This window comes from Pseudophryne corroboree, chromosome 2 (genome assembly GCF_028390025.1).
Source record: "Pseudophryne corroboree isolate aPseCor3 chromosome 2, aPseCor3.hap2, whole genome shotgun sequence".
Classification (NCBI taxonomy): Eukaryota; Metazoa; Chordata; class Amphibia; order Anura; family Myobatrachidae; genus Pseudophryne; species Pseudophryne corroboree.
Window position 1 is genome coordinate 673,075,729 of NC_086445.1, and position 27,545 is coordinate 673,103,273.

At 48.5% G+C, this 27,545-nt stretch overlaps 2 protein-coding genes across 6 annotated transcripts in view; one reads left to right on the top strand and one right to left on the bottom strand.

The window, feature by feature from the left end:
- DSTYK (dual serine/threonine and tyrosine protein kinase) overlaps window positions 1-15,588 on the bottom strand; it is a 403,908-nt gene extending 388,320 nt beyond the window's left edge. Inside the window, exon 1 of one of the 4 annotated variants that reach the window (XM_063955101.1) lies at window positions 15,523-15,588. In XM_063955101.1, coding sequence (XP_063811171.1) covers window positions 15,523-15,538 — 16 coding nt within the window. In that variant the 5' untranslated portion in view covers window positions 15,539-15,588. Of the gene's footprint in view, window positions 1-8,315; window positions 8,754-15,522 lie in introns of those variants that run through there. The other 3 variants (XM_063955098.1, XM_063955100.1, XM_063955102.1) reach the window with 3 other exon arrangements.
- A 734-nt stretch (window positions 15,589-16,322) lies between these two features.
- Window positions 16,323-27,545, top strand: part of TMCC2 (transmembrane and coiled-coil domain family 2) — a 607,696-nt gene continuing 596,473 nt past the window's right edge. Inside the window, exon 1 of one of the 2 annotated variants that reach the window (XR_010236273.1) lies at window positions 16,323-16,415. Coding sequence is in view for 1 of the 2 variants with exons in the window: in XM_063955105.1 (XP_063811175.1) it covers window positions 16,359-16,415 (57 nt within the window). In the remaining variant the exon portion in view is untranslated. The remainder of the gene's footprint in view (window positions 16,416-27,545) is intronic. The other variant, XM_063955105.1, reaches the window with a different exon arrangement.

Genomic DNA, 27,545 nt, shown 5'->3' on the forward strand with positions numbered 1-27,545 from the left:
AATTTCTTCCCTGTGCGACTGCTCCCCACCCTCGGAGGCTTGCGTCCGTGGTCACCAGGACCCAGTCCTGAATGCCGAATCTGCGGCCCTAGAGAAGGTGAGCACTCTGCAACCACCACAGGAGACACCCTGGCCCTGGGGGATAGGGTGATCAGCCGATGCATTTGTAGATGTGATCCGGACCACTTGTCCAACAGATCCCATTGAAAGGTCCTCGCATGGAACCTGCCGAAGGGAATGGCCTCGTATGATGCCACCATCTTTCCCAGGACTCGAGTGCAGTGATGCACCGACACCTGTTTTGGTTTTAATAGGTCTCTGACCAGTGTCATGAGCTCCTGAGCCTTCTCCATCGGGAGATAAACCCTCTTCTGGCCTGTGTACAGAATCATGCCCAGGAAGGGCAGACGAGTCGTAGGAATCAACTGCGACTTTGGAATATTCAGAATCCAGCCGTGCTGTTGTAACACTTCCCGAGAGCGTGCCACGCTGATCAGCAACTGCTCTCTGGACCTCGCCTTTATGAGGAGATCGTCCAAGTATGGGATAATTGTGACTCCTTGCCGTCGCAGGAGCACCATCATTTCCGCCATTACCTTGGTAAATATTCTCGGTGCCGTGGAGAGACCAAACGGCAACGTCTGGAATTGGTAATGACAATCCTGTACCACAAATATGAGGTACTCCTGATGAGGTGGATAAATGGGGACATGAAGGTAAGCATCCTTTATGTACAGAGACACCATAAAATCCCCCTCCTCCAGGCTTGCGATGACCGCTCTGAGCGATTCCATCTTGAACTTGAACCTTTTCAAGTATATGTTCAGGGATTCTAAATTCAATATGGGTCTGACCGAACCGTCCGGTTTCGGTACCACAAACATGGTCAAATAGTAACCCCTTCCCTGTTGAAGGAGGGGAACCTTTACCACCACCTGCTGAAGATACAATTTGTGAATTGCAGCTAACACTATTTCCCTCTCAAAGGGGGAAGCTGGCAGGGCCGATTTGAGGTAACGGTGAGGGGGCATCTCTTCGAATTCCAGCTTGTATCCCTGAGACACAATCTCTATAGCCCAGGGATCCACCTGGGAGTGAACCCACTTGTGGCTGAAATTTCGGAGACGCGCCCCCACCGGGCCTAGCTCCGCCTGTGGAGCCCCAGCGTCATGCGGTGGATTTAGTGGAAGCCAGGGAGGACTTCTGTTCCTGGGAACTAGCTGTATTGTGCAGCTTCTTTCCTCTACCCCTGCCTCTGGCAAGAAAGGACGCACCTCGGACTTTCTTGCCTTTTTGTGATCGAAAGGACTGCATTTGGTAATACGGTGCTTTCTTAGGTTGTGAGGGAACATATGGCAAAAAATTTGACTTTCCAGCCGTAGCTGTGGAGACCAGGTCCGAGAGACCGTCCCCAAACAATTCCTCACCCTTGTAAGGTAAAACCTCCATGTGCCTTTTTGAGTCGGCATCACCTGTCCATTGCCGAGTCCACAGGACCCTTCTGGCAGAAATCGACATTGCATTTATTCTAGAGCCCAGTAGGCTAATGTCTCGAGCATCTCTCATATATAGGACAGCGTCTTTTATATGCCCCAGGGTTAGTAATATAGTATCCTTGTCCAAGGTATCAAGTTCCTCAGATAAGGTATCTGTCCATGCTGCTACAGCACTACACATCCAGGCCGACGCAATCGCCGGCCTTTGTAAGGTACCTGAATGTGTATAAAAGGACTTCAGGATACCCTCCTGCTTTCTATCCGCAGCATCTTTTAAGGTGGCCGTATCCTGTGACGGCAGGGCTACCCTCTTGGATAAGCGTGTTAAAGCTTTGTCTACCATAGGGGAGGATTCCCAGCGTAACCTGTCCGTTGGCGGGAAAGGATACGCCATAAGCATCCGTTTGGAAATCTGCAGTTTTCTATCTGGAGATTCCCAAGCCTTTTCACATAACTCATTTAACTCATGTGAAGGGGGAAAGGTCACCTCTTGCCTTTTTTCCCCATACATATAAACCCTCTTGTCAGGGACTGGGGTTTCCTCTGTGATGTGCAACACATCTTTCATTGCTATAATCATGTAACGGATGGCTTTAGCCATTTTAGGCTGTAACTTTGCATCATCGCCATCGACACTGGAGTCAGAATCCGTGTCGATATCTGTGTTAACAATTAGGGATAGTGGGCGCTTCTGAGACCCTGACGGCCTCTGCGACATAGGATCAGGCATGGGCTGAGACCCCGTCTGTCCCAAGGCTTCAGCTTTATCCAACCTTTTATGCAAGGAAGTAACATTATCATTTAAAACCTTCCACATATCCATCCAATTGGGTGTCGGCGCCGTCGGCGGCGACCCCACATTCATTTGTTCCCGCTCTGTTTCCACATAGCCTTCCTCGTCAAACATGCCGACACAAGCGTACCGACACACCACACACACAGGGGATGCTCTATTTGAAGACAGTTCCCCCACAAGGCCTTTTGGAGAGACAGAGAGAGAGTATGCCAGCACACACCCCAGCACTATATGTCCCAGGAATCACACAGTAACTTAGTGTTAACCCAGTAGCTGCTGTATATACTGTTTTTGCGCCAAATTTATGTGCCCCCCCCTCTCTTTTTACCCTCTTCTACCGTGATTCTGCAGGGGAGAGCCTGGGGAGCTTCCTCTCAGCGGAGCTGTGGAGAGAAAATGGCGCTGGTGAGTGCCGAGGAAGAAGCCCCGCCCCCTCAGCGGCGGCCTTCTGTCCCGCATTTGTGTAAAAATATGGCGGGGGCCCATGCATATATACAGTGCCCAACTGTATATATGCCCACTTTTGCCAAGAGGTCTCTAATTGCTGCCCAGGGCGCCCCCCCTGCGCCCTTCACCCTACAGTGACCGGAGTATGTGGGTTTAGTGTGGGAGCAATGGCGCACAGCTGCAGTGCTGTGCGCTACCTCATATGAAGACTGGAGTCTTCTGCCGCCGATTTCGAAGTCTTCTTGCTTCTGTCTCCGGCTTCTGTCTTCCGACTCTGCGAGGGGGGCGGCGGCGCGGCTCCAGGATCGGACGACCAAGGGTGCGATCCTGTGTACGATCCCTCTGGAGCTAATGGTGTCCAGTAGCCTAAGAAGCAGGACCTATCTTCAGTGAGTAGGGCTGCTTCTCTCCCTCAGTCCCACGTAGCAGAGTCTGTTGCCAGCAGATCTCTCTGAAAATAAAAAAACCTAACAAAATACTTTCTTTTTAGCAAGCTCAGGAGAGCTCCTTAAGGTGCACCCAGCTCGTCCGGGCACAGATTCAAACTGAGGTCTGGAGGAGGGACAGAGGGAGGAGCCAGAGCACACCAGTATCCAAATTCTTTCTTAAAGTGCCCTGTCTCCTGCGGAGCCCATCTATTCCCCATGGTCCTTACGGAGTCCCCAGCATCCACTAGGACGTTAGAGAAACATATGTTGGCGACGCTTGTCAAAGTCGAAAAATATTGTTATACATATCCATTGTACTAACCCCTCATGCACATGCACGCTGCTCGTGCACACGGTCCCCCGTGCGTACACATACCCGCAAGTTGCGTAAGAGACGCTCCAGCGACTCGTGCGCATGATATGTGTATTTACGGCGGAGTTTGTGAGCGTGTAGCGTGCGACTCGAACGTAGCATATTTAACCCAAATAGTGCATTTTGTAGACATAGTTCCCTTAGATCATGTCAGCGAGTAATGTTAGTTTAAACAGTTCCTGGACAGAGGGATTCGTCTTTGCATAATAGGAAGGGTCAGACAAAGGTTGGTAGGTGATGTCTGGTATCCAGCTGTAGGGTATTTTAAGGGTAACATTCCGGTGTTAGTTAGGAAAGAATCGCATGTTCCTGCGTATAGTTATGTGCAGAAGTAGAAAATAGATATACATTGTATTTAAAATATATTACGAATGGGGAGGGGACGAGAATGGAACCCAGTCACACATAAATTTCCCACAGACCGAGATACAATGCCCTTGTTTACACTAAGCTTTGAGATTCTATGAAGAGGGCATACACCTTTGTTTATGAATAGGGCCAGGTTTCTCTCCAGAATAATGAGTGCTGAGTTGCCATTGTCTCAGCTGAAAGAAAGGGACAAACAAGGGTGAACAATGCCCAGGAGCAGAGTATGTTTGGAAGCTCAGGAACAATAGCTAACCACAACAAAACCAGACAGATAGGAATTTAGAATACTAACATTCCTAGTCCAAAATACATGGAGACAGAGGTGTGTGTGTGTGTGTATATATATATATATATATATGTGGATATATGAATATCTTGAAGATTGAGATAGATAGTAATATCATGTGTGGGTTCATATTGTTCAGAGTCACGTGAACATTAATCTGGTGGGAATAAGAACATTGTTAAAACTTACCTCATTAAGATATTAATAATACCGGATTTATGTTTAATGTGATGGGTTTAAACTGATTAGGGGGCGGGAACTCCACATCCCAAGTCCTAGCCATCGCCCACTTCTTGAACTAACCAATGGTCCCCGGTGCAGGACATGTCCCACCCCCTAACCAATGGAAGAAGAGCACACAGTGTCTATTGTATTATGTCTTGAGCTACTGAATAAAGAGCGAGCAGCAGGCCAGGTCACTATCAAAGACTCTGAAGGCTTTCTACCTGATAGCTGAGGACTGGTCCAGGACGCGCTTGCGAACGATTCCCCGCGTATGTATATTCTCTGTAGCCATTATTCTCTATTATTCTGTTTAGATTTCCTTGTTAGCCTGTAGTGTATAACTTGTATCTGTTTACCCCTTTTCTCTGAATAATCCACTGCGGTGTTAGAGCCCAGTGGTTTACCACAAACCGGTGTTGTGTTTTCACTTTCCTGCAAAGGGTTTTCATAGCGTATTAATCGGTATAAGGTGTATAAGCATTGTTAAGGTGTAAGCACTGCGGGTACTTCATGCCGCCAGCGCTACTTAAGGTTTTAAAGGTATTACATTGCTGCAGTACTAGGCTGCTAAGGTTTAAAGTATAAGCATATCCTTACATTGTTTCATTACTTAAGGTTTACTGTATATCACTCTGTGTGCGTCCGCGCTGCGTGTGCGTCGCGCCCACGGCACAGCATCTGATACGCTAAGTGCGTATCCATACGGCACTCAGTACGCAAATAGCGTACTTAGTCCGTAGCGTGTGTAATAAATCTAGCGGCTCCACAGTAATAGTGTATAGCTTTATGTTTTAAGGTAATATTTGACATTATCACGCTCTTCTACGAAAGGTCTGATATCAGATCTCTATGCTTTGCTATTGCGGGGCTCTGCTACTCCCAGAGATCACAGAGAATTGGCCTGGGAGACAGATTTGGGTGTCACTTTGGAGGAGGATGAATGGGATGAAATTTGGAGTAATGTGTCCTCTAGCTCTATCTGTGTCAGGATAAGGGAAAATGTATATAAACTGGTATATCGTTAGTACTATGTACCTTCGCGACTAAAGGCGATGTTCCCGGATGTTACGGATGGCTGTTGGAGGGGCTGTACTTCTGAGGGGACTTGTATGCATATTTGGTGGACCTGCCCGAAACTAGTACCTTTATGGAAGGAAGTCGTCCGACTTCTTTCATCCCTACTCTCCACCCCAATCCCCCTGGACCCTAAATACTTTCTACTGCCTCTGAATCTTCCGACTTTGACTACACATCAGAACAAGTTATTACGTCATGTGGCTACCGCCACGACATGTCAAATAGCAAAGGCCTGGAAGTCGCCCTCTCCACCGTCCCTACAATCAGTTATAACTCATATTTGGTACGTTTATAAGATGGAATATATGACCAGTCTTATTAGACAATCGGCCAGGGCGTTTGATAAAATCTGGGCACCCTGGCTCACTTCTCAAAATGCCCCCTCCCCATTCGGTAACTGATTAAGCTACACACCCTTATTCTTATGTTGGCTGCCCGGATCCCGCTACTCGGACCTCCCCCCCTCTTCTTTCTACCTTCCCTTTTGCCCACAATCTTGTTTCTTCCTTTTCCTGTCCCTATCCTTCCCGTTCTCTCACTCCCCTGGGCTGGTTGGCCACACCATGGACCTAGAGCGAGAAAGGAAAAAAAAAAGAGTACTCTATCTCTGCTGTCTCACTTTAAAAGAACAAAACGGATTTACTCACTTGATTACTGTTATTTTCTAGTTGTGTGCATCTTAGTACTAAAATGTTGTCCTATGCTTATGAAACACACCATTTATATGTATCACTGTGAATCGACCAATAAAATTCTTCTTAAAAGAAACTCAGCACTTTGGACGTCCAAACAGGAGTTTGGATGCCCAAAACATGGATTTTAGACCGGTTTAGCCATTTTAGATTGCTAAAACTGGTCTGTTTCGGCGCAACATGAGCATGTGCGCCCAAACACAACTGACTTGTAACAATTGTTTGGGCATCCGTTTAGACTGGATTTTTAGACTCCCAAAACAATTGAATTGGCCCCTAACGGTCTGCCAAGTATCTACACATTGCTACCATTCACAGGTAATGTGTCTAAAACCATCTAATTAGCCATCAAAATTGCCTTTACTATGGCATGTTGTGATAAATTACATTAGTCTGGGCCCACTATACACCCCATATATTTATTTATTTTTAAATATTCAAAACAGGCTTATTCTGGTGTGCTGGTTTAGTCGGTCTAGAAATTTAGCACAAGACTTTTAGCGGAAAGGATTATATGCCAACATTTGATTTTTGGAAATTTAGAAATATTCCAATTAAGAACTGACATATTTATGGATTCATGCCTATGCCACCTCAATTCAAGGCTATTTTTAATTTTACAATCATACTGTTCTTTTAAAGGTTGTCTAAGAAGACCAGCTCGGTAGTGAGGGACACTACAGTATCAAACAGTAAAATAGTGGAGACACGGACCAGTGAATAAGCGGTCATTAGCAACCAATCAGCTTTGAGGTAGTATCTATTAAGTACAATCTATAGGTAGAAGCAGTCTCATTTTGAGAAGTGATTCAGCAACATTTTATAGGCCTATTGAGTGGTCAACAGAAATTACCGCCTTTGGTTTTAAATTCCAGGCTCAACTTGAAAATGCATACCTGCATTAGATTAAGCAAAACTCTACTAGCATGCAAGGACTGCGTCAGTGTAATAAAAGAGAAAAAAAAAAAAACACACTCCCTTGTTACATTAATGTGTAAGGGAGATTAGGAATTACTTGTTGGTTAAGTCCTACTTTCCAGATTTGCAATGACAGCACATCATATGATTCTGCACCATCAGAATCACAATTCTCCATTCAATTTCAATTATTCTATTACAGAAGCAATTAAATCTTCTGCTCTACAGAGTAAAATCGTTATTAGTCCACAGCCATATGTCCCCTAGCAAGCCTCCCACGACCCTAGATCACATCATGTGCCACAGCATCATGGGATGAAAGAATAAAAATGCCAAGCACTTCTATATTAACAACATGCAACAGGTTTTCCCACAGAGGCTCAGCAAATCAGTTTCATGATCACTTAAAGACCAATTCAGACTGTTCATAGAGCTTACTAACTGTTTAACCTCAGGATAGGCACATGTTTATCCCAAGCAAGCAATATCATCTCCAATACTTTGTATATTACCATTCTGGCCAAGACTCTATATTTCCACATTAACTTTTATTTACAAAGGGGTCAGAGTGTGTACACAGCAGCATACGTGGTAAACATATAATGTATGTAGTAACAGGGTAACAAGAGCATGAATACAGTACACAATGTACTGTGTAACGGGCACTGCAGATCCCTTGCAGCGCCATATAAATAAGGGATAACATGCGGATCCCTTGCAGCGCCATATAAATAAGGGATGACAACAACATTAAATCACACTGCAGAGAACATTAAAGAACTCAGTTAATACAAACAGTAACCAGAGTCACACAGAAAGTAACCGGAAAGGGCAACTATAAAGGCTGGCAGGTGAATAATGGCACAGGGGAGCACCAGCAGTCATAGGTGAATAATGGCACAGGGGAGCACCAGCAGTCATACCAGTCCCAGATGCCCACATTCCAAATTACTGCCAAGTCCATCAACATTTGCCTGACCACCTGCAGCAGCATGCAGGGGTAATACCAAACACTGGCACCGCCGGGACTGACAGCTCCAGCACAGCTCGGGGGGAGCAGCGGGACACTATACTAAACACTGTAGTTTGTCGGTCTCTGCATGGTAAGTGTTGCTGGGACTTCTAGTTCCCCTGCAGGGTGTGAGCTGGAGAATGCATACTGCTCAGTGCACCGTAATGTGAGCTCCCCAAAACTCTGCCGTTCTTACCCAGATCTGCAGCCTTAATGTCGGCGTCTGGTCCGCCGGGGCCCCCGCTGTACGTGTGCTTAATGTCCCGGAAGAACCGCTCCGTATCCCGCAGATTCCGCTGCAGCCTGGCTAGATGCTTGTTGTAGTAGGAGAAGGCGCGGCCTAGCTCCCGCTGGAAGGCTCCTGGGGGCCCCGAGGAGCCATTCCGGCGACCTTCCTCCATCCCCAACCAGCCTGCGCCTTGTGCTCGCCGCAAATCCCTGATCCTGGAAGCCGCACGGCGGTAACAACAACAGCAGCGGCGGCTGCGCGCACGTCCCGGGATGGAGGAGGCGAGGGAGGAGGAAGCTTTATCAGTAGCAGCGCCCGGGGCTGAGGCGGACAGCGGCAGCGGGGCGCATGCGCTGCACGGAGCAGCCGAAACATGCCGAGAAGTGGAGGGCAGGCAGAGAGGGAAGTGCGCGCACAAATCAAAGACAGCAGTAACTCACAGCACACAGTACTGCAGCAGCACACTGACTGAACTGTACCAATGCAGCAGCTGCAGAGGGAAGACGTTCTGAACCTGGTGTACACTAACCTTTTCTCATGTAGGTATATACACACAAATATATATATATATGTATATATATATATATATAGGTATCTCTTACGTCCTAGAGGATTCTGGGGTCCACATTAGTACCATGGGGTATAGACGGGTCCATGAGGAGCCATAGGCACTTTAAGACTTTGATAGTGTGGGTTGGCTCCTCCCTCTACCCCTCCTACCAGATTCAGTTTAGAAAATGTGCTTGGTGGAGTCGGTCACAGCTAGGGGAGCTCCTAGAGCTTTTCTAGTTTTATTATTTTACTAAGATGTTAGGCACAGGAAGGCTGCTGGCAACAGCCTTCCTGCTTCGTGGGTCTTAGGGGGGGGGAGTAGTGTCCAACCCTATAAGGTTAATGGCCACTATCTCCGCTGACAGGACATTAAGCTCCTGAGGGTGATGATCGTTAGCCCCCGAGGCAACCGCTCACTCCCGCAGCATGCCGCCACCCCCTAACAGAGCCAGAAGATTGCGGTGGTGTGTGTCACCGGCGACCCAACAAGCGGGGAACCGGTGTAAATGGCTGCTGTTGTTCGCTGCATAGCGATCAGTGAAAAAAATGGCAAATGTACGTATGCACCGCAATGCGCACGGGCGTCGTACGGGTACAAAGTCCTTTGTTGTTTTGCACTATTTCTAGCGACGGTCCCAAACGCACAGCCGATCGCAAGGAGATTGACAGGAAGAGGGCGTTTCTGGGTGTCTACTGACCATTTTCTGGGAGTGTTTGAAAAAACGCAGGCGTGGCCGGGCGTTTGCTGGGCGGGTATCTGACGTCATTACCGTGTCTCTAGTCGCAGCAATCATAGCACAGGATAAGTAACTACAGGGCTGGTCTTGTTTTGCACAAAATGTGTTTGCAGGCGCTCTGCTGCACAGGTGTTCGCACTCCTGCAAAGCGAAAATACACCCCCCCGTGGGCAGCAACTATGCGTTTGCACGGCTGCTAAAAGCTGCTAGTGAGCGATCAACTTGGAATGACCCCCTATAAGCCTACAAAGTGCGGGAAGACGAGCCATGTTTGGGGGTGGAGCTTCTCACAGCGGACCCATCAGTTCACTAGCGCCATTTCCCTCCCTGCAAATCATCACTGAGAGACGTTGACAGGGAAAGCTGACCTTCCACATGACTCCAGCTATCCTGTGCGGTACCAGGGGGTAGTAGAAGGGGGGGAGAGTGTTACACAGTCAGGTAGAGGAGGCTTACTTTACAGACAATAAGAAAGCCTCCCTGACCTTCCTTGCATCTAAGGAAGTGGTAGCCAACTCTGGTCCTCAAGAGCTACCAACAGTTCACGTTTTCCAGCTCACCTAGCAGGTCCACATGTGCAGTTATTACTAACTGTCACATTTTAAAAGATCCACAGGTGGACTCTGCGAGGAGACCTGGAAAAAGTGCACTGTTGGTAGCTCTTGAGGACCAGGGTTGGCTACCCCTGGTCTAAGGAATTAAACGCATTATTTGAAAAATCCTGGGAAAATCCAGAGAAAAAAATCCAGATCCCAAAGAGGGTTCTTGTGGCTTTTCCTTTCCCTGAGGACGATAGGAAAAAGTGGGAAAACCCACCTATAGTAGACGCTTCAGTATCTAGACTGTCTAAAAAGGTGGTTTTACCTTTTCCTGTGTCTACCGCTTTGAAAGAATCGGCAAACCGCAAGATTGAAACTACGCTAAAATCCATATATACGGCTTCAGGAGTGGCGTTAAGGCCCACTAATGCCTGTGCATGGATTTCTAAAGCCATAGTAAAGTGGTCAGGCACATTACTAGAGGACTTAGATTCTATGGCTAGAAGTGACATTGAATTGTTTTTACGTAACATACAGGATTCTGCGGGTTTCATGGTGGAGGCCATGAAGGACCTGGGTCATCTGAATGCAAGGACATCTTCCATGGCTGTCTCAGCACGCAGGGGACTCTGGCTGCGCCAATGGTCGGCAGACGCAGAATCCAGGAGAAGTGTGGAGAACTTAACCTTCACAGGTCAGGCTCTCTTTGGGGAAGCATTGGATGCGTGGCTCTCCACGGCAACCGCTGGTAAGTCAACCTTTCTTACCTCAGCCACTCAGACGCCGAAGAAACCCTTTTCTACGTCCTCAATGCAGTCCTTTCGGGCCGCAAAAGCTAAAAAGCAGAGGTGGTCGGGCAAAATCCCAAAAACCTGCACACACAGGTTCCTAGGAACAGAAGCCTGCCTCTGTTTCCTCAAAATCCTCAGCATGACGGTGGACCTCACAGCCAGTAGAACGTGCAGGTGGGAGCGAGACTCAGACGTTTCAGTCACGTCTGGGTGTCATCCGGACTGGATCCCTGGGTACAGGATATTGTGTCCCAGGGGTACAGACTGGAGTTTCAAAAGCTTCCCCCTCACAGATTCTTCAAATCAGGCTTGCCGGCTTTACTGACGGAAAGGGCTATCCTACAGGAAGCCATTCAAAAATTGGAAAGGTCAGGTGTCATTGTTCCAGTTCCACCTCATCTGGAAAACAAGGGTTACTATTCAGACCTATTTGTGGTACCGTAACCGGATATTTCGGTCAGACCGATTTTGAACCTGAAATCGTTAAACCCTTATCTGAAGGAATTCAAGTTCAAAATGGAATCTCTGAGAGCGGTGATCTCAGGTCTGGAGGAGGGAGAGTTTCTGGTATCCCTGGATATCAAGGATGCGTACCTCCACATTCCGATTTGGCTGCCCCACCAGGCTTATCTCAGATTTGCGCTGTTGGACTGTCACTATCAGTTCCAGGCTCTGCCATTCGGCCTCTCCACGGCACCGAAGGTGTTCAAGGTTATGGCAGCGATGATGGTTCTCCTCCGCAGGCAGGGAGTGAATATAATTCCATACCTGGACGATCTGCTGATAAAAGCGTCCTCCAGGGAGAAGTTGTTGCAGAGCATTGCTCTCACGACTCGACTGCTCAGCGATCACGGATGCATCCTGAATCTTCCAAAGTCACATTTGGAGCCGACAAGGAGATTGTCTTTCCTAGGGATGACCCTTGACACGCAGGTGCAGAGGGTATTTCTACCGGTGGAGAAAGCGTTGGTGATACAATCAATGGTCTGGGATGTCTTGAAGCCTGCTCGGGTATCGGTCCATCAGTGCATTCGCCTTCTGGGGAAGATTGTTGCCTCCTACGAGGCGCTACAGTGCGGAAGATTTCATGCACGGTCCTTCCAACTGGACCTCCTAGACAAATGGTCAGGTTCTCACCTACACATGCACCAGAGGATACGTCTCTCGCCATAAGCCAGGATCTCACTCCTATGGTGGCTACAACTGCCTCACCTTCTAGAGGGCCGCAGGTTCGGGGTAAAAATGATCCTGTCAAAGTACAAGCCATATACTTGTCATCAGTCGCAAGAGGAGAGAAGGCGGCCATGCAAATCCCAGCTCCTATATATATCTAGCTATGGTAAAAGTTTGGTTATATTATGAGTTCACATATGTAAGGTTACTGTACCCCAAGTTCTGAACTTTTACCACTGCATGGTGGCAGGTAGAGCACATTAACTGTGTACATTAGCTATACAGGAACATTCTGAAGTCTCAAATCTTAAACGTAGTACTAACATTTTAATGCCAATGCCGGGACTAGACAGCTGTTTGGTCTATTTTTACTGCACATTACCCAATAGCTGTAGCTATTGCTTGTAACGCAAGCTATTGTTCTCTTCAGATTAGGGATGGCCAGCGATAGTTTTACAACCATCAATGGTATATGGCTTATGGAAAGTGGTTTTGCCATTGATGACGGCCACCCATGCTAGAAAAACGGCGCCAGCGGCCCAGTGTTGAGGAATATTGGCAGTGGCCCGATGATGCAAGTCTGCGCATGCACACAACCCAGCTTTCAATTGCTAAACCATCAATGGGTTTCTCTCTTTAAATCATCGACCATTGATGGTGAATCCGCTAATAGCCATCAGTACTTCAGACTGTCCTTCAGTAGAATTAAGGAGGTGCAGTATGGCTAAAAGGTGGATCCATACTATATTGAAAAAGCTGGATCCAAACTCAATATATAGAAAAAGCCAGTTTCACACTAAATTCACACATAGGGGGTAATTCTGAGTTGATCGCAGCAGCAAGTTTGTTAGCAATTGGGCAAAACCATGTGCACTGCAGGGGGGTCAGATGTAACATTTGCAGAGAGAGTTAGATTTGGGTGGGTTATTTTGCTTCTGTGCAGGTTAAATACTGGCTGCTTTATTTTTACACTGCAATTTAGATTTCAGTTTGAACACACCCCACCCAAATCTAACTCTCTTTTCACATGTTATATCTGCCTCCCCTGCAGTGCACATGGTTTTGCCCAACTGCTAACAAAGTTCCTGCTGCGATCAACTCAGAATTACCCCCATAGTCACAGAAAAGCTGCTATACATTGGCAATAATAATGGCATTATAAGGTGGGGGAGTGGCTACAATGACTCAAATCAGCACGATTCACATCATCAGCCACCCAGCCTGCCACCATTTTCTTCCATAATGACTGATTAGTGGCAGTACAAACAAAGCAACTTGTAGAAATTCATGTTGAATACAATGAGCCTGATTCATGTTTGTAAGTAAAGCAAAAAACAGCAAGTAACTTTGGCCAGTATTCAATTAGCCCCAATAATTATTCACCCACAAAAAGGGCCGATAGCGTGAAATTGGGCTATTAAATTAAAGCCGCTTTTTCTTTTTCTTTTTTTTCGAGAAAAAAGTCCAGTTTTCATGGAATAACACACGGGATCTGGGATTAGTATCCAGGCCAATGTGTTAGCACAGGCTCTGAGGGCCAATTCAAATTTTTTATTTATGGTCAATCTAATAGTCAAAACCAGAGAAGCAAATCCTGTCTTTCACCACAAAAAGTAACCTAAGAATGGTATATAAACACAATTTATTTAAAAAAAACTTATGAATTTCCCAATAAGAAAGTTTTGGCCTAGAGGTCCTCTAGGGTGCTGTGATTCAAAAAAGTTTGTGAACCACTGGGTTAAACAATAAAGACCGAATTTTAACTAAAATTAATTAGTCCTTCAGCTCTTCACATTTACAAGCCTGTTTAATTTTAATTGGTCTCTGACTGGTTTCAGTGGTGGCTCACACCCAATTTATTTTTGCCAGTTAAATAAACAGAAAATAAAGGGAGGTGGGCACAAACATAGGGGACATAATTGGTGCGGTGGTATCCTACAGTTTAGTAGACCAAGACTATGTACAATAATTGTACGAAAAATAATTGGACTAATGGGCAGTGTTTGATGTCTGTGTGATATTTAATTTAGAATTTTGTACCAAGCACTAGGGCTACTCCTGTAGATACAAATGTGCATATGAATACAGTCCCCAGGCAGAACAATTACTGTACGTTTATAGACTAAAAATATATGTTTCTCCTTCATCAACTAGGGGACACTAGAAGGCTTAAGACAGTGCGGTATAGATGATGGTAATTTGGAGCCGGGCACTTTAAGAATTTAAAGATGTGACTGGCTCCTCCCCCTCTATGCCCCCCGTCTAGACCAGTTTTAGAAATGTGCCCGAGGGAGCCGGATGTCTCTCTGGGCTACTCCAGATTTTTATATTTTTCTTAAGGTTTCTGACTGAAAATTGTTTTCTTTTTCATTGAGGACAGACAGGCAGCTTACTGTCTGCTCCGTGGGCGCTACCGGGGGGATTTCTGTCACAGCTAGACAGCGCTGCAGTCAGGATACTCGGCTACAAAGGGGACCTCAGTCCTTTGGGTGACCAGATGTGGCTGCTCATAGCTACCAATAAGGTATCCTTAGCCCTTTTTAATATCGGTCAGCATGGCAGTGTTGGTAAGTAGACCCCAGCTTTCTGGTTAGCAGAATGACTGGGTAAAAGGGGTGGCACTGCGCACATCAGCGGCTGTTGCAGGTCTGCCACTCCCTCTCACATGTACCCAGTGGCTGTACCTGGTGGAGGCACCCGGCGGCACTTTTGAAAAAGGCACCAGGATGGGGGGCGCTCCGTGCGGCGCACTCCCGGCGGCACTAGCGCCTTCCATCAGTGGCATCGTGGTGCTGGCGGGGCGCAGCACATGTATACAGACAGCGTTCCTGATCGTTGAGAGTCACACAGAGATCCGGAGAGCACTACTGGGGTGACTGACCAAGGGGCCTGGGAGGTGTGAGTGCGGGAGGAATAGAAGGGAGATTTTAGAGCATAAGACCATCTCTAATTTAAGGTTTGGTCACGCTTAGTCTGTGCCTGCGCTTTTGTGGATAAACTGCGCTATAATAGGCAACAGTGACTGTTCCTCTCTCCCTATTGCCTGCCCTTCATTGTTTTTACCTTCACTGTATTATTTCATCTAACTGTGTGAAGTTTGTATATCTGTGTAGTTGTCTATGTTTGTGTTTTTTCGGGAGCGAAGGAGCCAGAATGGCCGCCGTAGCAGGATAATGGGGAGGGGCATCAGGCAGCCCACAAGACAGCCACGTGAATCCCAGGAGGGGGGGAGGTGGCCAACAGGCAGGCTCCCCCCCCACACACACACTCCTTTGTTTGGCACCTGGCCGGTTCAGCCAACCAGGCGTTATCAGGGCTGTTTGTAGGGGAGGGGGCAGCCAGTGTTAAAAGCAGGCTGCAGGGGGAGAGAGGGTCCTTTTACCTCCAGGTGCAGCCATGACACACGGGACTCGCCACCTCCCACAGCAGCTTTGAAACAGCGTGGTCCCCTCCAGCAGCAGTAGTTACAGGCAGCCCATCAACAGCATCTACCTCCAGGTGCAGCCAAGACACTGCCAGCAGCTGGATCTTGCCGCCGGGACCGGCTGGATCTTGCCGCCGGGACCCGCTGCAGGAGCACCGCCACTCCCTGAAGTCTCTCCCGGCGCCGCACAGCCCTCCGATCCACGGCGGCTTCCACCCGCCACACACAGATCCCCCGCAGGAGGCCCGCTGCCCGCCGGACCTACCAAACTCTTCAACGGTGGGTCAGCAGCAGGGGTCACCACGGATGAATCAACGCCTCCCAGCGCCATCTTCACCGGCTCCACGGGACGCCGGACTTCAGCACCGCATACATCGTTACTCACAGCGCTAGCAGGTGAGGGCTTCAACAAGCATCCGAAACAGCGGGACAGCAGCATCCAGTGGCCTCCATCCTCCTCTTCCGTGGCCGCAGCCCCGGCCTCCCCGCCGCTCTCACCGGACTCCCCTCCACGCAGCAGGACATGCTGCCAGCCTCCCAGCACCATGGGCCCGGGCTCGCAGCCCGAGGGGGAAGCGGCTCGTCTGCTGACGTTCATGCCCAGGTCCCTCCTCTGGGGGAAGCCACGGCCCTGCTGTCTCCTTCCTCCATGCCCCCGATGCCCAGCTCCGGTAGCAGCTCCTCGTCCTCCAGCAGCTGCATCACCTACGGCGGCAGCCCAGCCGAGAGCACTGACACAGGGACAGTCGGAGGCAGAGATGCGTCCTGGGTGAGGAGGCTTCTGGATCCGGAAAATGTCACCGCCACGGACATGGCCGGGAGGGAATCTACCCCGCTGCCCTTCACTGCAGGTCAGTGAGGTCCCCCCGGGACCAGTAACTCTTGTGCTTGGCCACACTTCAACCACACGCTGCCTCGGCCGGCGGCGCCATACCCAGATACCCTGCAGCCAGATATACTGTTACTGTCAGGGGGTCAGGGCGACGACGCACAAAATGGTGGTTTTAAAAAATAATCAGCGCGGGTAGAGCACGCAGCGGCAGGCTAGTGTTATGCGAAGTCAGCGGTCTAATTAGCTAGCGTGGGTGCGCAGGCCTGGGCTGGAGATGGCACAGGGAGCAGGGGGCGACAGTGCAATAGTTTCAGGGGTCGATGAGTCCTGCGAGGTGCTAAAAAGGAAATCGCAGAACAGGCACCAGCGACGTAGGCCGTCGCACAAGCGGGGCGTGTCTCCAAGGGCATACTCTGCCCTAAAGGGAAGGTAGTGCCACATAGGGTCGTGTCTATTCCTAAATGCTTGCTTGGCAAGATATTCTAGATCATTATTATTATTATTATTATTATTAACATCCTTTATTTATTTGGCGCCACAAGGGTTCCGCAGTGCCCAAGTGCAGAGTGCAGAACAAAAGATCGAAGCAGGAAAACAACAACTTACAGCTGAAGGCTATATAGCAGGGAAGAGGGCCCTACACGTGAGAGCTTACATGTTAGTGTTGACAGTAGTAGTGTAATTTAGGCCAGTAAAGACACTGTGGCTGTAACCGGAAAACGGGCCTGAGAGTCCTTATTTACAGTACCCGTGTTACTATATAATATATATTTTATATTATATTATATTATAATGTGAATGTTCATTGGTGGTAAAACGTCTGCGCCACTGAACCACCAATGAACATTATGACCTATTGAAATACAAGTCAATTGAAAACCTCATTGCTGCAACTTTACTTTGGAGAGCTGTTTTTATGTAATTGTTTATATTCAGTTGTATCTTAGTTGCTTATATTGAATTATTAAGGTAGACGTACTTTTCTTCATCTTTATACACACAGACAATACTATATAATTTGGGAAGTTTGGCAAGTATTGATTTTCACGGTGCTGTCTGCAATAGTGGTTGTCTTGTGGGCATTATATATTCGCTATTGCATGTCTTATTCACATACTGTAGATAAGGGGATGCCCATGCAATACATTACATATGAATTGTCACCTAGACACACAAGAACATTATGAGTTTGGGGTATCAAAGATTACTCTCTCACAAACACTGGCTTACTTACATCTGTCAGGCACTACCTATATTTATGGTACTGTAGATGCTATTTTTCATACCATTACAACATTAACCAAATCATCACTGAAGGTGCTCTGCTGGGTCACAGGGCTTGTGGCCTGAAACGGTCCAGATTAGTGATAGCATCCTGATAAAGGTTGAAAGAACAGCGGCAGTTGGCAAGGGTAGCAGCTTTAAGAAGTGAGGGTCTGCATATAGGCCGGGCGCAGCATGATGTCTGGATGGTCTGAGGCGCCAGATGCAGGAAGGACCTCGTGGCCACAGATATTCTGGGCACGTGCCTCTCGCAGCTACGGCAGATAGGGGGCATGGGCCACTCACATACATAAGTGGCCTGGGCCTGTCACAGGCACCTGAATCTTTGGGGCTCAGTGAGAGGTCAAAAGAATTGGGGGAAGACAGTAAAAAATACGAGGTTTGCACTGAAGGGAGTCCACGGGTTAGAGAACCACTGCTAACATCACTCTTCTCCCTCAGAAAGCTACCCCTCCCCCAGCAGCATGTCTTGCTGGGAGGGATAGTTCCACAGGCTCCCCCTCCCCTCTTGTGAAAGCAGGGAATTCCTTTGAGCACTAGCCATATGGCTGTTGAAGGGATGCTGAATTCCCTCACCTCAAATAGGATTTATGGCAGGCGGGGGGGGGGGGGGGGGGGTCCTTTTTGTTGGGCAGAGCTGAGCAAAGGATTCCCTCTCTCCAGGGTGATAACAAGGTGACACCTGGTCAATTGAAAGTACACAATGCAGGCCAGTGAGATGGGCCACAGGTTCTCATCCTTGTCGGGGCCACTTAGCAGTGTATTTGTTCGTGGCAGTGCCATATCCCCTTCCTAAAGATGGCACAGGGAGATAGCGATCAGCAAGCACTTACTTCCCTGAAACCTTTCTTATGATGAATTGCAATAGTTATTGTTGCAAAATCAAAACATACCTTTGCAAGTTACCATTGCAGCCAGTTCGGTACGGCAATACGGGCGCGGGGCGAACATTGGGCACCACTAGCTAAGGGTAACGAATGTGCGGCAGGGCTTAGCAGCAACAGGCCTCGGGCACAGAAGCTCATTCAGGGCAAACCCTGAGGGGGGAGCCTCGAAAACGTGAAACGTGGGACCAGGCACCAAGACGCTGCAGTTTACCCAAAGTGGGGAAGTGCAGAACATGGTGTAGGTGGGCCAGCAGGGGGAAGATTTCCCTAATTTTGGACGCCCCGTTCCCAGGTGCCAGAGCATCAGTTTTTAAGAGGGGCAGCAATTTGGGATGCGCCCCTTGGGGGTTTAACGTGGCAACTCCCGCTGCCAGTCGAGGGTTCAAGGAGGCGCATGAGGTGAAGATGCGGACATTCATAAAGCATATGTTATGTCTGGAGTAGCAACAGCATTGCTAGAGTGATTGGTGGAACCTGATGACAAACACACACCAGGCCCCCCCCCCTTCATGCTTCACAGGGCAGGTTAGGTAGTAGTGGGATAGGGAGCATTGGCCAGTCGGGTGTGCAACTGGCTCCGGGGGGGGGGTTTGTATGCAGGACACACGGGCTGCATCCGGGGGTTGCAGCAGGAGGCGTGTCATGGCAATGGTATATTGGCGTGGTGACAGTGCATGGCACGAGTGCAGGCCAGTGAGGTCCAGGGCAAGGTCGAACAGGCGACAGGGCGGCCCGACACAATGTTGTTTCACCATGGCGAAAACGAATGAGGTAATATCAGGTCACAGGAGCCAGCCATCGGTGAGTGGTCACAGCCACTGGAAGAAGTTCCATTCGGCGCAATGGGTGAGCCGTGAAGTGCATAGGTTTGCACAAGGGGCAGAAAGATTTGGGGTAGTAGCGCACGGTGGTACTTCGGTCCCCAGGTTAATGGGGACCTCGTGTGGCGGTGCACATGGCATGAAAGTAAGGGATTGTGAGAATGCCTTGCATAGTCACCAATAGGTGGCCGCACACCTGGTTCCAGCAATAATACGGCAGGAGCCATACGGGTTGCGCGCCAGGTGAGGGTGCTGTGCAGATAGTAGCTGGTCCCAAAATAGTAGGGGGTGTGGGTGCGTTCCCCCAAGGTGGGGACTTGCCTCGCCCCAGGTGGTACCAAAATTGTAGGGGACATGGCCACATACCCCCAAGGTGGGGACGGGCGCGCCCCAGGTGGTACAACGTTGGAAGAGCCCTTGCGCACCGCTTCCATTTTCTTACCCTGTAATTGGTTTGGTTGTGACTTATGTGAGTAATAAATAAAGCTGTGACCGATTTCAATTGCCCAAAGTAAAGTGGTCTCGTATTTGGTTGGTCAAGTCAGGGTGGCGGTAAGTCAGCCTCTCCATCCTTACGGGAGCGAAGGAGCCAGAATGGCCGCCATAGCAGGATAAGGGGGAGGGGAGCCAGGCAGCCCGCAAGACAGCCACGTGAATCCCAGGAGGGGGGGGGGGCAACAGGCAGGCTTACCCCCCCCCTACTACTTTGTTTGGCACCCGGCCGGTCCGGCAGGGGCCATACGTTTTGCGTGCCAGGTGAGGGTGCTGTGCGGATGGTAGCTGGTTCCAAAATAGTAGGGGGCGTGGGTGCGTTCTCCCAAGGTGATGACTTGCACGCTCCAGGTGGTACCAAAATTGTAGGGGGCATGGCCGCCTACCCCCAAGGTGGGGACTGGCACGCCCTAGGTGGTACAACCTTGGAAGAGCCTTTGCACACCGCTTCCCTTTTCTTACCCTGCAATTGGTTTGGTTGTGATTTATGTGAGTAACAAATAAAGCTGTGACTGATTTCAATTGCCAAAAGTAAAGTGGTCTTGTCGCAGTTATTTGGTTGGTGTTATGATTCCCGTACTCCAGACCAGAGGAGATCTTATGGCAGAGGTCTGGGTACTGGAAAGATATGCTGGTTACGGGAGCAGGAAAGCCTAGTAACCCCTGGCGCCCTAACTCCGTTGTCTCGCCCGTGTTGTCAGAAATCCCCTGCGAGACTATGGTTGCTTGAGCCCATGGCAGCCGCGTTCGAAGGGCGGATTATGTCTGCCCAACCCCGATGCCCCCTCAGGTCTTAATGGGAGACAAAGGGAAATCCGAGACAGGGTGATAACAAGGGGCCCTCTGACTAAGCAACCAGGCCAGGGGTTACAAGCTATCTAACTTAAACCAAAAGTATGTGCGGACAAACCGCCAGGGAAAAGGACAACCAAAAGATCCCCTGATCCGTTACTCCTATCCAGCACCGCTGGATACCAGAGTGGATCTGTGGGAGCGGAATCCTCCGCAAAAACTCCGGAACACAAAGAAACTAAATAATAAATAGTAAGCGGTCAGGCCGCAACACACGGCTACGCCGCGACTCACGAACACCACAGGATGTTAAAGGTGCTCGGTCGGACTCCAGGAATAGATGACAAATTCCGAGTACTGGATCACTGAGGACAGGAACAACCGGATAGAGCAGGACTGGAAACTCTCTGTAACAGACTCAGCAAACAGGAAGCTATCACCGGCGTCTGTAAGAAGTCCTGAGAGTGCCTTTATTTGGGAACCCTCCAATCAGGATCCAGACAGGATAATAAACATCATGCCGTGCAGCTGCATGCTGCACGGCCAGGATACAAATGAACTCATTATCTAGACCTAGCAACGGGGAACGCGGTCCGACAGTGGCGTCCCCGTTGCTATGGTCTGAGCGGCTCCGTGCGCCCGGCGTCTAGCGTTGCTAGGGAGCCGGCGGCTGTGTACCTGCGGCGTCCCTAGTTGCTAGGCGCCGGGCCGCACTGACGGGCGGACCCTCGGCGCCTAACAGTACCCCACCCTTGAGGAGGGGTCAAGGAACCCCTAAAGCCAGGTTTCTGAGGAAATTCTCGAAAAAATGCCTTTTTAAGCCTTGGAGCATGGAGATCCTCATCCAGGACCCAAGACCTTTCTTCTGGACCATAACCTCTCCAATGCACCAAAAAATAAAGCCGACCCCGGGACAACTTGGAATCGAGAACCTTCTCCACCAAGAACTCCTGCTGACCCTGTACATCTATTGGTGATTTCCCCTGAGGGATCTTGCGAGGAAATCTACTGGACGAAACATATGGTTTTAACAAGGAGCAATGGAAGGTATTCCCGATCCGTAAAGTTTTTGGTAAACGTAACCGGAAAGCAACTGGGTTGACTTTTTTGATAATATGAAATGGTCCAATAAATTTAGGACCCAATCTGGCTGAGGTTTGTCGAAGTTTAATGTTGCGAGTCGACAACCATACCCTATCTCCAACTTTAAAAGTGCACGGCCGCCGGAGCCTGTCAGAAAATTTTTTCTCCCGAAATGCCGCTTTTCTGAGAGCCAGGTGCACTTTTCTCCAAATGAGTTTGAGATGAGAGGTCAAGGTCAGTGAGGAGACAGAGGAATGTTGAAAAAAGGAATTAGCTCTGGGGTGAAAACCAAAAACTGTAAAAAATGGAGATACATTGGTGGAGGAATGACAGGCATTGTTGTAAGCAAACTCTGCTAACGGAAGAAACTCAGACCAGTCATTTTGGAGTTTGGCCGAGTACAAACGCAAATATTGTTTCAATGACTGATTAACTCGCTCAGTCTGCCCGTTGGATTGGGGATGGTAGCCAGACGTTAAAGATAATTTCATCTTTAATGAGGCACAAAAAGACTTCCAAAATTGTGCAATGAATTGTGGACCCCGATCAGAAACAATATCAGTGGGTAACCCATGGAGTCTGAAAACATGGCGGAGGAACAAAACTGCCAATCCATGGGCAGATGGCAATCGGGGAAGAGCAATGAAATGGGCCATTTTGCTAAAACGGTCCACTACCACCCATATGACTCGGCATCCGGCTGACAGAGGGAGGTCCACCACAAAATCCATGGAAATATGAGACCATGGCCTAAGAGGAACATTCAAGGGCATAAGTTGACCGATAGGCAAGGAATGGGGAATCTTATGCTGTGCACAGACCTGACAAGAAAAAACAAACTCCTTAACGTCTTTGGAAAGACCAGGCCACCATACCGAGCGGGAAACTAATTCAAAGGTTTTAGCGATCCCCGGATGCCCGGCAACTTTGCTATCGTGAAACTCCGTCAAAACTGTTGCTCTCAAAAACTCGGGGACATAAAGACGACCAGCAGGAGTATTTCCAGGAGCTTGATGTTGAAGCTGCTTTAACTGGGTAAATAAATCTTGTGTGAGGCCTGCCCGAATGACTGAAGACGGAAGTATGGGAGTAACAGGACTGTTGTCTTGAACTGGAAGAAAACTGCGTGACAGGGCATCTGCCTTGGTATTCTTGGAACCTGGCCTGAAGGTGATAATGAACTTGAAACGAGTAAAAAATAAAGCCCAACGAGCTTGCCGGGCATTCAGCCGTTTAGCTGATTCAATGTATTGAAGATTTTTGTGATCAGTCAAAACTGAAATGGTATGAGTGGCTCCTTCAAGCCAATGCCTCCACTCCTCGAAAGCCCATTTAATAGCCAGTAATTCCCGGTTACCAACATCGTAGTTGGATTCAGCAGACGAGAATTTCCTGGACATAAAGGCACAGGGATGTAATTCTAGGGAATCCGGATCCTTCTGAGATAGGATGGCCCCTACTCCAACCTCCGAGGCATCAACCTCAACAATGAAAGGCAAATCTGGGTTGGGATGTCTGAGGACAGGGGCTGAGACAAAGGCTTGTTTCAAGGCCTGAAAAGATAACTCCGCTTCATGTGACCAGTTGGTAGGATCTGCTCCCTTCTTAGTCAGTGCCACAATGGGAGCAACTAGGTCAGAGAAAGAGTGAATAAATCTTCTATAGTAATTCGCAAACCCTAAAAAGCGCTGAATTGCTTTTAAATTGGTGGGTTGCGCCCAACTAAGGATGGCTTGGAGCTTCTTTGGTTCCATACAGAATCCCCGAGGGGAAATAATGTACCCTAAAAAGGATACCTCCGTGACATGAAATTCACACTTCTCCAGCTTGGCATATAGGTGATTTTCACGTAATTTCTTTAGAACCTGACGCACCTGGGTAACATGTTGTTCTATAGAGTCAGAATATATCAAAATATCGTCTAAGTAGACTACAACGAATTTTCCAAGAAATTCACGGAGCACATCGTTAATGAGATCCTGGAAAACTGCCGGAGCGTTGGACAGGCCGAATGGCATAACCAGATACTCATAGTGGCCTGACTGAGTACTGAATGCCGTTTTCCACTCATCCCCTGACTTGATTCTGATAAGGTTATATGCTCCTCTCAGGTCAATCTTAGAAAAAATCACAGCCGAACGTAGCTGATCAAAGAGGACAGAAATCAGCGGCAAAGGGTAAGTATTCTTTACTGAGATTTTATTCAAGGCTCTAAAGTCAATGCAAGGTCTGAGTGATCCATCCTTCTTCTCCACGAAGAAGAAGCCTGCACTTAAAGGGGATTTAGATGGCCTGATAAATCCTTTCCCTAGACTTTCTTTAACATACTCATTCATGGCCACAGTTTCAGGTCCGGACAATGCATATAACCTTCCCTTAGGAAAAATGGCACCAGGAATTAACTCAATAGCACAATCATAAGGCCTATGGGGAGGCAGAATATCCGCATTGCCCTTGGAAAATACATCAACAAAATCCTGGTATTCCACAGGAATGGGTGCGGGAATGACAGCAGCTATTCTGATGGGAAGCGTAATACATTCCTTATTACAGATGGTACCCCATTGTAAGATCTCCCCCGACTGCCAATCAATGATGGGATTATGAAAGGCCAGCCAAGGGTGACCCAGAACCACAGGAACTGCTGGACAATGGGTAAGGAAAAACTCAATCTTTTCAGAATGCAGAGCTCCTACCGAAAGTAGAACAGGAGGTGTACAGAGAGAAATAACCCCATTGGACAAGGGACTCCCATCTAAACCATGCATGGTGATACACCTACCCAAGGCTAACTGAGGAATACCTAAGGCCTTGGCCCATGTTAAATCCATAAAGTTCCCTGCAGCTCCACTGTCCACAAAAGCCGAGACCGAGGAACAGAGGCTGCCAAAGGAAACCTTAGCTGGAACCAACAGTGAATTATTTGAGGAGATAAGCTGCAGACCAAAGTGAACCCCCTCACAACTCACTTGGTCGAGGCGTTTCCCGACTTGTTCGGACAACTACGGGCAAAATGTCCCTTACCCCCACAGTATAAACAAAGACCAGAATTTTGCCTTCTGGTTCTTTCTTCAGGAGACAGTTTGGAGAGGCCTATCTGCATGGGCTCCTCTATGTCCACAGGAATGGAAAAAACACAAGGAGTAGACCCGACAGATGCTCCTTTTTCAGCCCTCCGCTCTCTGAGACGACGATCAATCTTAATAGAGAGCTCCATGAGTTTATCGAGCGTCTCAGGAGCGGGATACTGAAGGAGACTGTCTTTTATAGACTCGGATAAGCCGAGGCGAAACTGACTGCGCAGGGCTGGGTCATTCCATCCACAGTCGTTCGACCAACGGCGAAACTCCGTACAATAAATCTCTGCGGGATTCCTACCCTGTCTGAGAGCACGCAACTGACTCTCGGCGGATGCCTCTCTATCAGGGTCGTCATACAATAGCCCTAAATACCCCAGAAAGGCGTCTACAGACAATAAAGCCGGATCGTCTGTCTTTAAACCAAAAGCCCAGGTCTGAGGATCCCCCTGTAGCAAAGAAATAATAATTCCTACCCGCTGAGATTCAGTACCTGAGGAGACTGGTCTTAAACGAAAATACAGTTTACAAGACTCTTTAAAATTAAAAAACTGCTTTCTATCCCCAGAAAAACGGTCAGGCAGATGCATTTTTGGTTCAGGAATGACCCTCGGGGAAGTCCGTAACAGATCTTCCTGTGACCTCACCCGAAGGGACAGATCCTGAACCATCTGAGTAAGCTCTTGAATCTGGCTAACTAAAAGCTGGCCAGGATTTGGCCCAACACCGGTGGGATTCATGAGGCTGACAAATCTCCCAACAGAATAAAGGAAAAAATTAACTCCTGTTTAATTTTAAATGTTAGTCTGGCCGGTGATAATGTTATGATTCCCGTACTCCAGACCAGAGGAGATCTTATGGCAGAGGTCTGGGTACTGGAAAGATATGCTGGTTACGGGAGCAGGAAAGCCTAGTAACCCCTGGCGCCCTAACTCCGTTGTCTCGCCCGTGTTGTCAGAAATCCCCTGCGAGACTATGGTTGCTTGAGCCCATGGCAGCCGCGTTCGAAGGGCGGATTATGTCTGCCCAACCCCGATGCCCCCTCAGGTCTTAATGGGAGACAAAGGGAAATCCGAGACAGGGTGATAACAAGGGGCCCTCTGACTAAGCAACCAGGCCAGGGGTTACAAGCTATCTAACTTAAACCAAAAGTATGTGCGGACAAACCGCCAGGGAAAAGGACAACCAAAAGATCCCCTGATCCGTTACTCCTATCCAGCACCGCTGGATACCAGAGTGGATCTGTGGGAGCGGAATCCTCCGCAAAAACTCCGGAACACAAAGAAACTAAATAATAAATAGTAAGCGGTCAGGCCGCAACACACGGCTACGCCGCGACTCACGAACACCACAGGATGTTAAAGGTGCTCGGTCGGACTCCAGGAATAGATGACAAATTCCGAGTACTGGATCACTGAGGACAGGAACAACCGGATAGAGCAGGACTGGAAACTCTCTGTAACAGACTCAGCAAACAGGAAGCTATCACCGGCGTCTGTAAGAAGTCCTGAGAGTGCCTTTATTTGGGAACCCTCCAATCAGGATCCAGACAGGATAATAAACATCATGCCGTGCAGCTGCATGCTGCACGGCCAGGATACAAATGAACTCATTATCTAGACCTAGCAACGGGGAACGCGGTCCGACAGTGGCGTCCCCGTTGCTATGGTCTGAGCGGCTCCGTGCGCCCGGCGTCTAGCGTTGCTAGGGAGCCGGCGGCTGTGTGCCTGCGGCGTCCCTAGTTGCTAGGCGCCGGGCCGCACTGACGGGCGGACCCTCAGCGCCTAACAGTTGGTCAAGTCGGGGTGCCTGTAAGTCGGCCTCTCCATCCTTATGTTTGTTTGTCAAAGTGCACAGTATGGCAGGGAAAGGTACCGCTTCTAATGATTTTCAGAAGCTTTATTCCTGTAAAAAATGTAATGCAAAATTTACACAGTAACATTCAGAACTGTCACTGTACTGTGAGGCATGTAAGGACATACCCACTTCAGATCCTGTTCCGTCAGGACAGGATTCAAACCCTGTCTGGCTAACACAATTAGACGGAGTTATGTCGGACTTCTCTGCTGAACTATCAGCATCTCACAGAGACAGAGAGGCATCTAGGTCACAGAGTCCAACTCCTTCACCTGGGCCAGCCTCGGCACAGGCTTTGGCAAGATCAGTCGACACACTGACTAGAGCCATGGGCCCACCAAAGGCTTCTGTTACGTCAAATACGACCATTTAAAAAAAGAGGTTTTTGACGACTGTACTACAGTCATACGATTCAGATGCACACGACATACCCCTTTTTGAAGAAGGGGAAGTTGATCAGGAGTCTGAGAGTTAACTGCCTACAGAGGATCTGGAGACGGCATCAGAGGGCTTAGAGGTCCTTATATTAGCAATGAGCCAGCTTTTACAGATTGCTGACTTGGACTCGGGTACAGTTCAACCTTTTTTCTCTAGCAAGAAAATTAAGCTGGCCGTTACATTCCCAGTTTCTACGGAATTGGATGATCATTTGGCTTTAAAAAAGGTGGGGTGAGACCGCGCTAAATTTGATGGATACAACAAGTAGTGTAAATAAAACACAATTTATTCCTAAAATCAAATGCAATCGGTTTCAGTTAAAAACTAAGTACATATAAGACAAATGCATATCAGATACAGTTGGTATATGGTCTAAATTTCATAAGACAATTCTATGGGATTACCCAATACGCCAGGT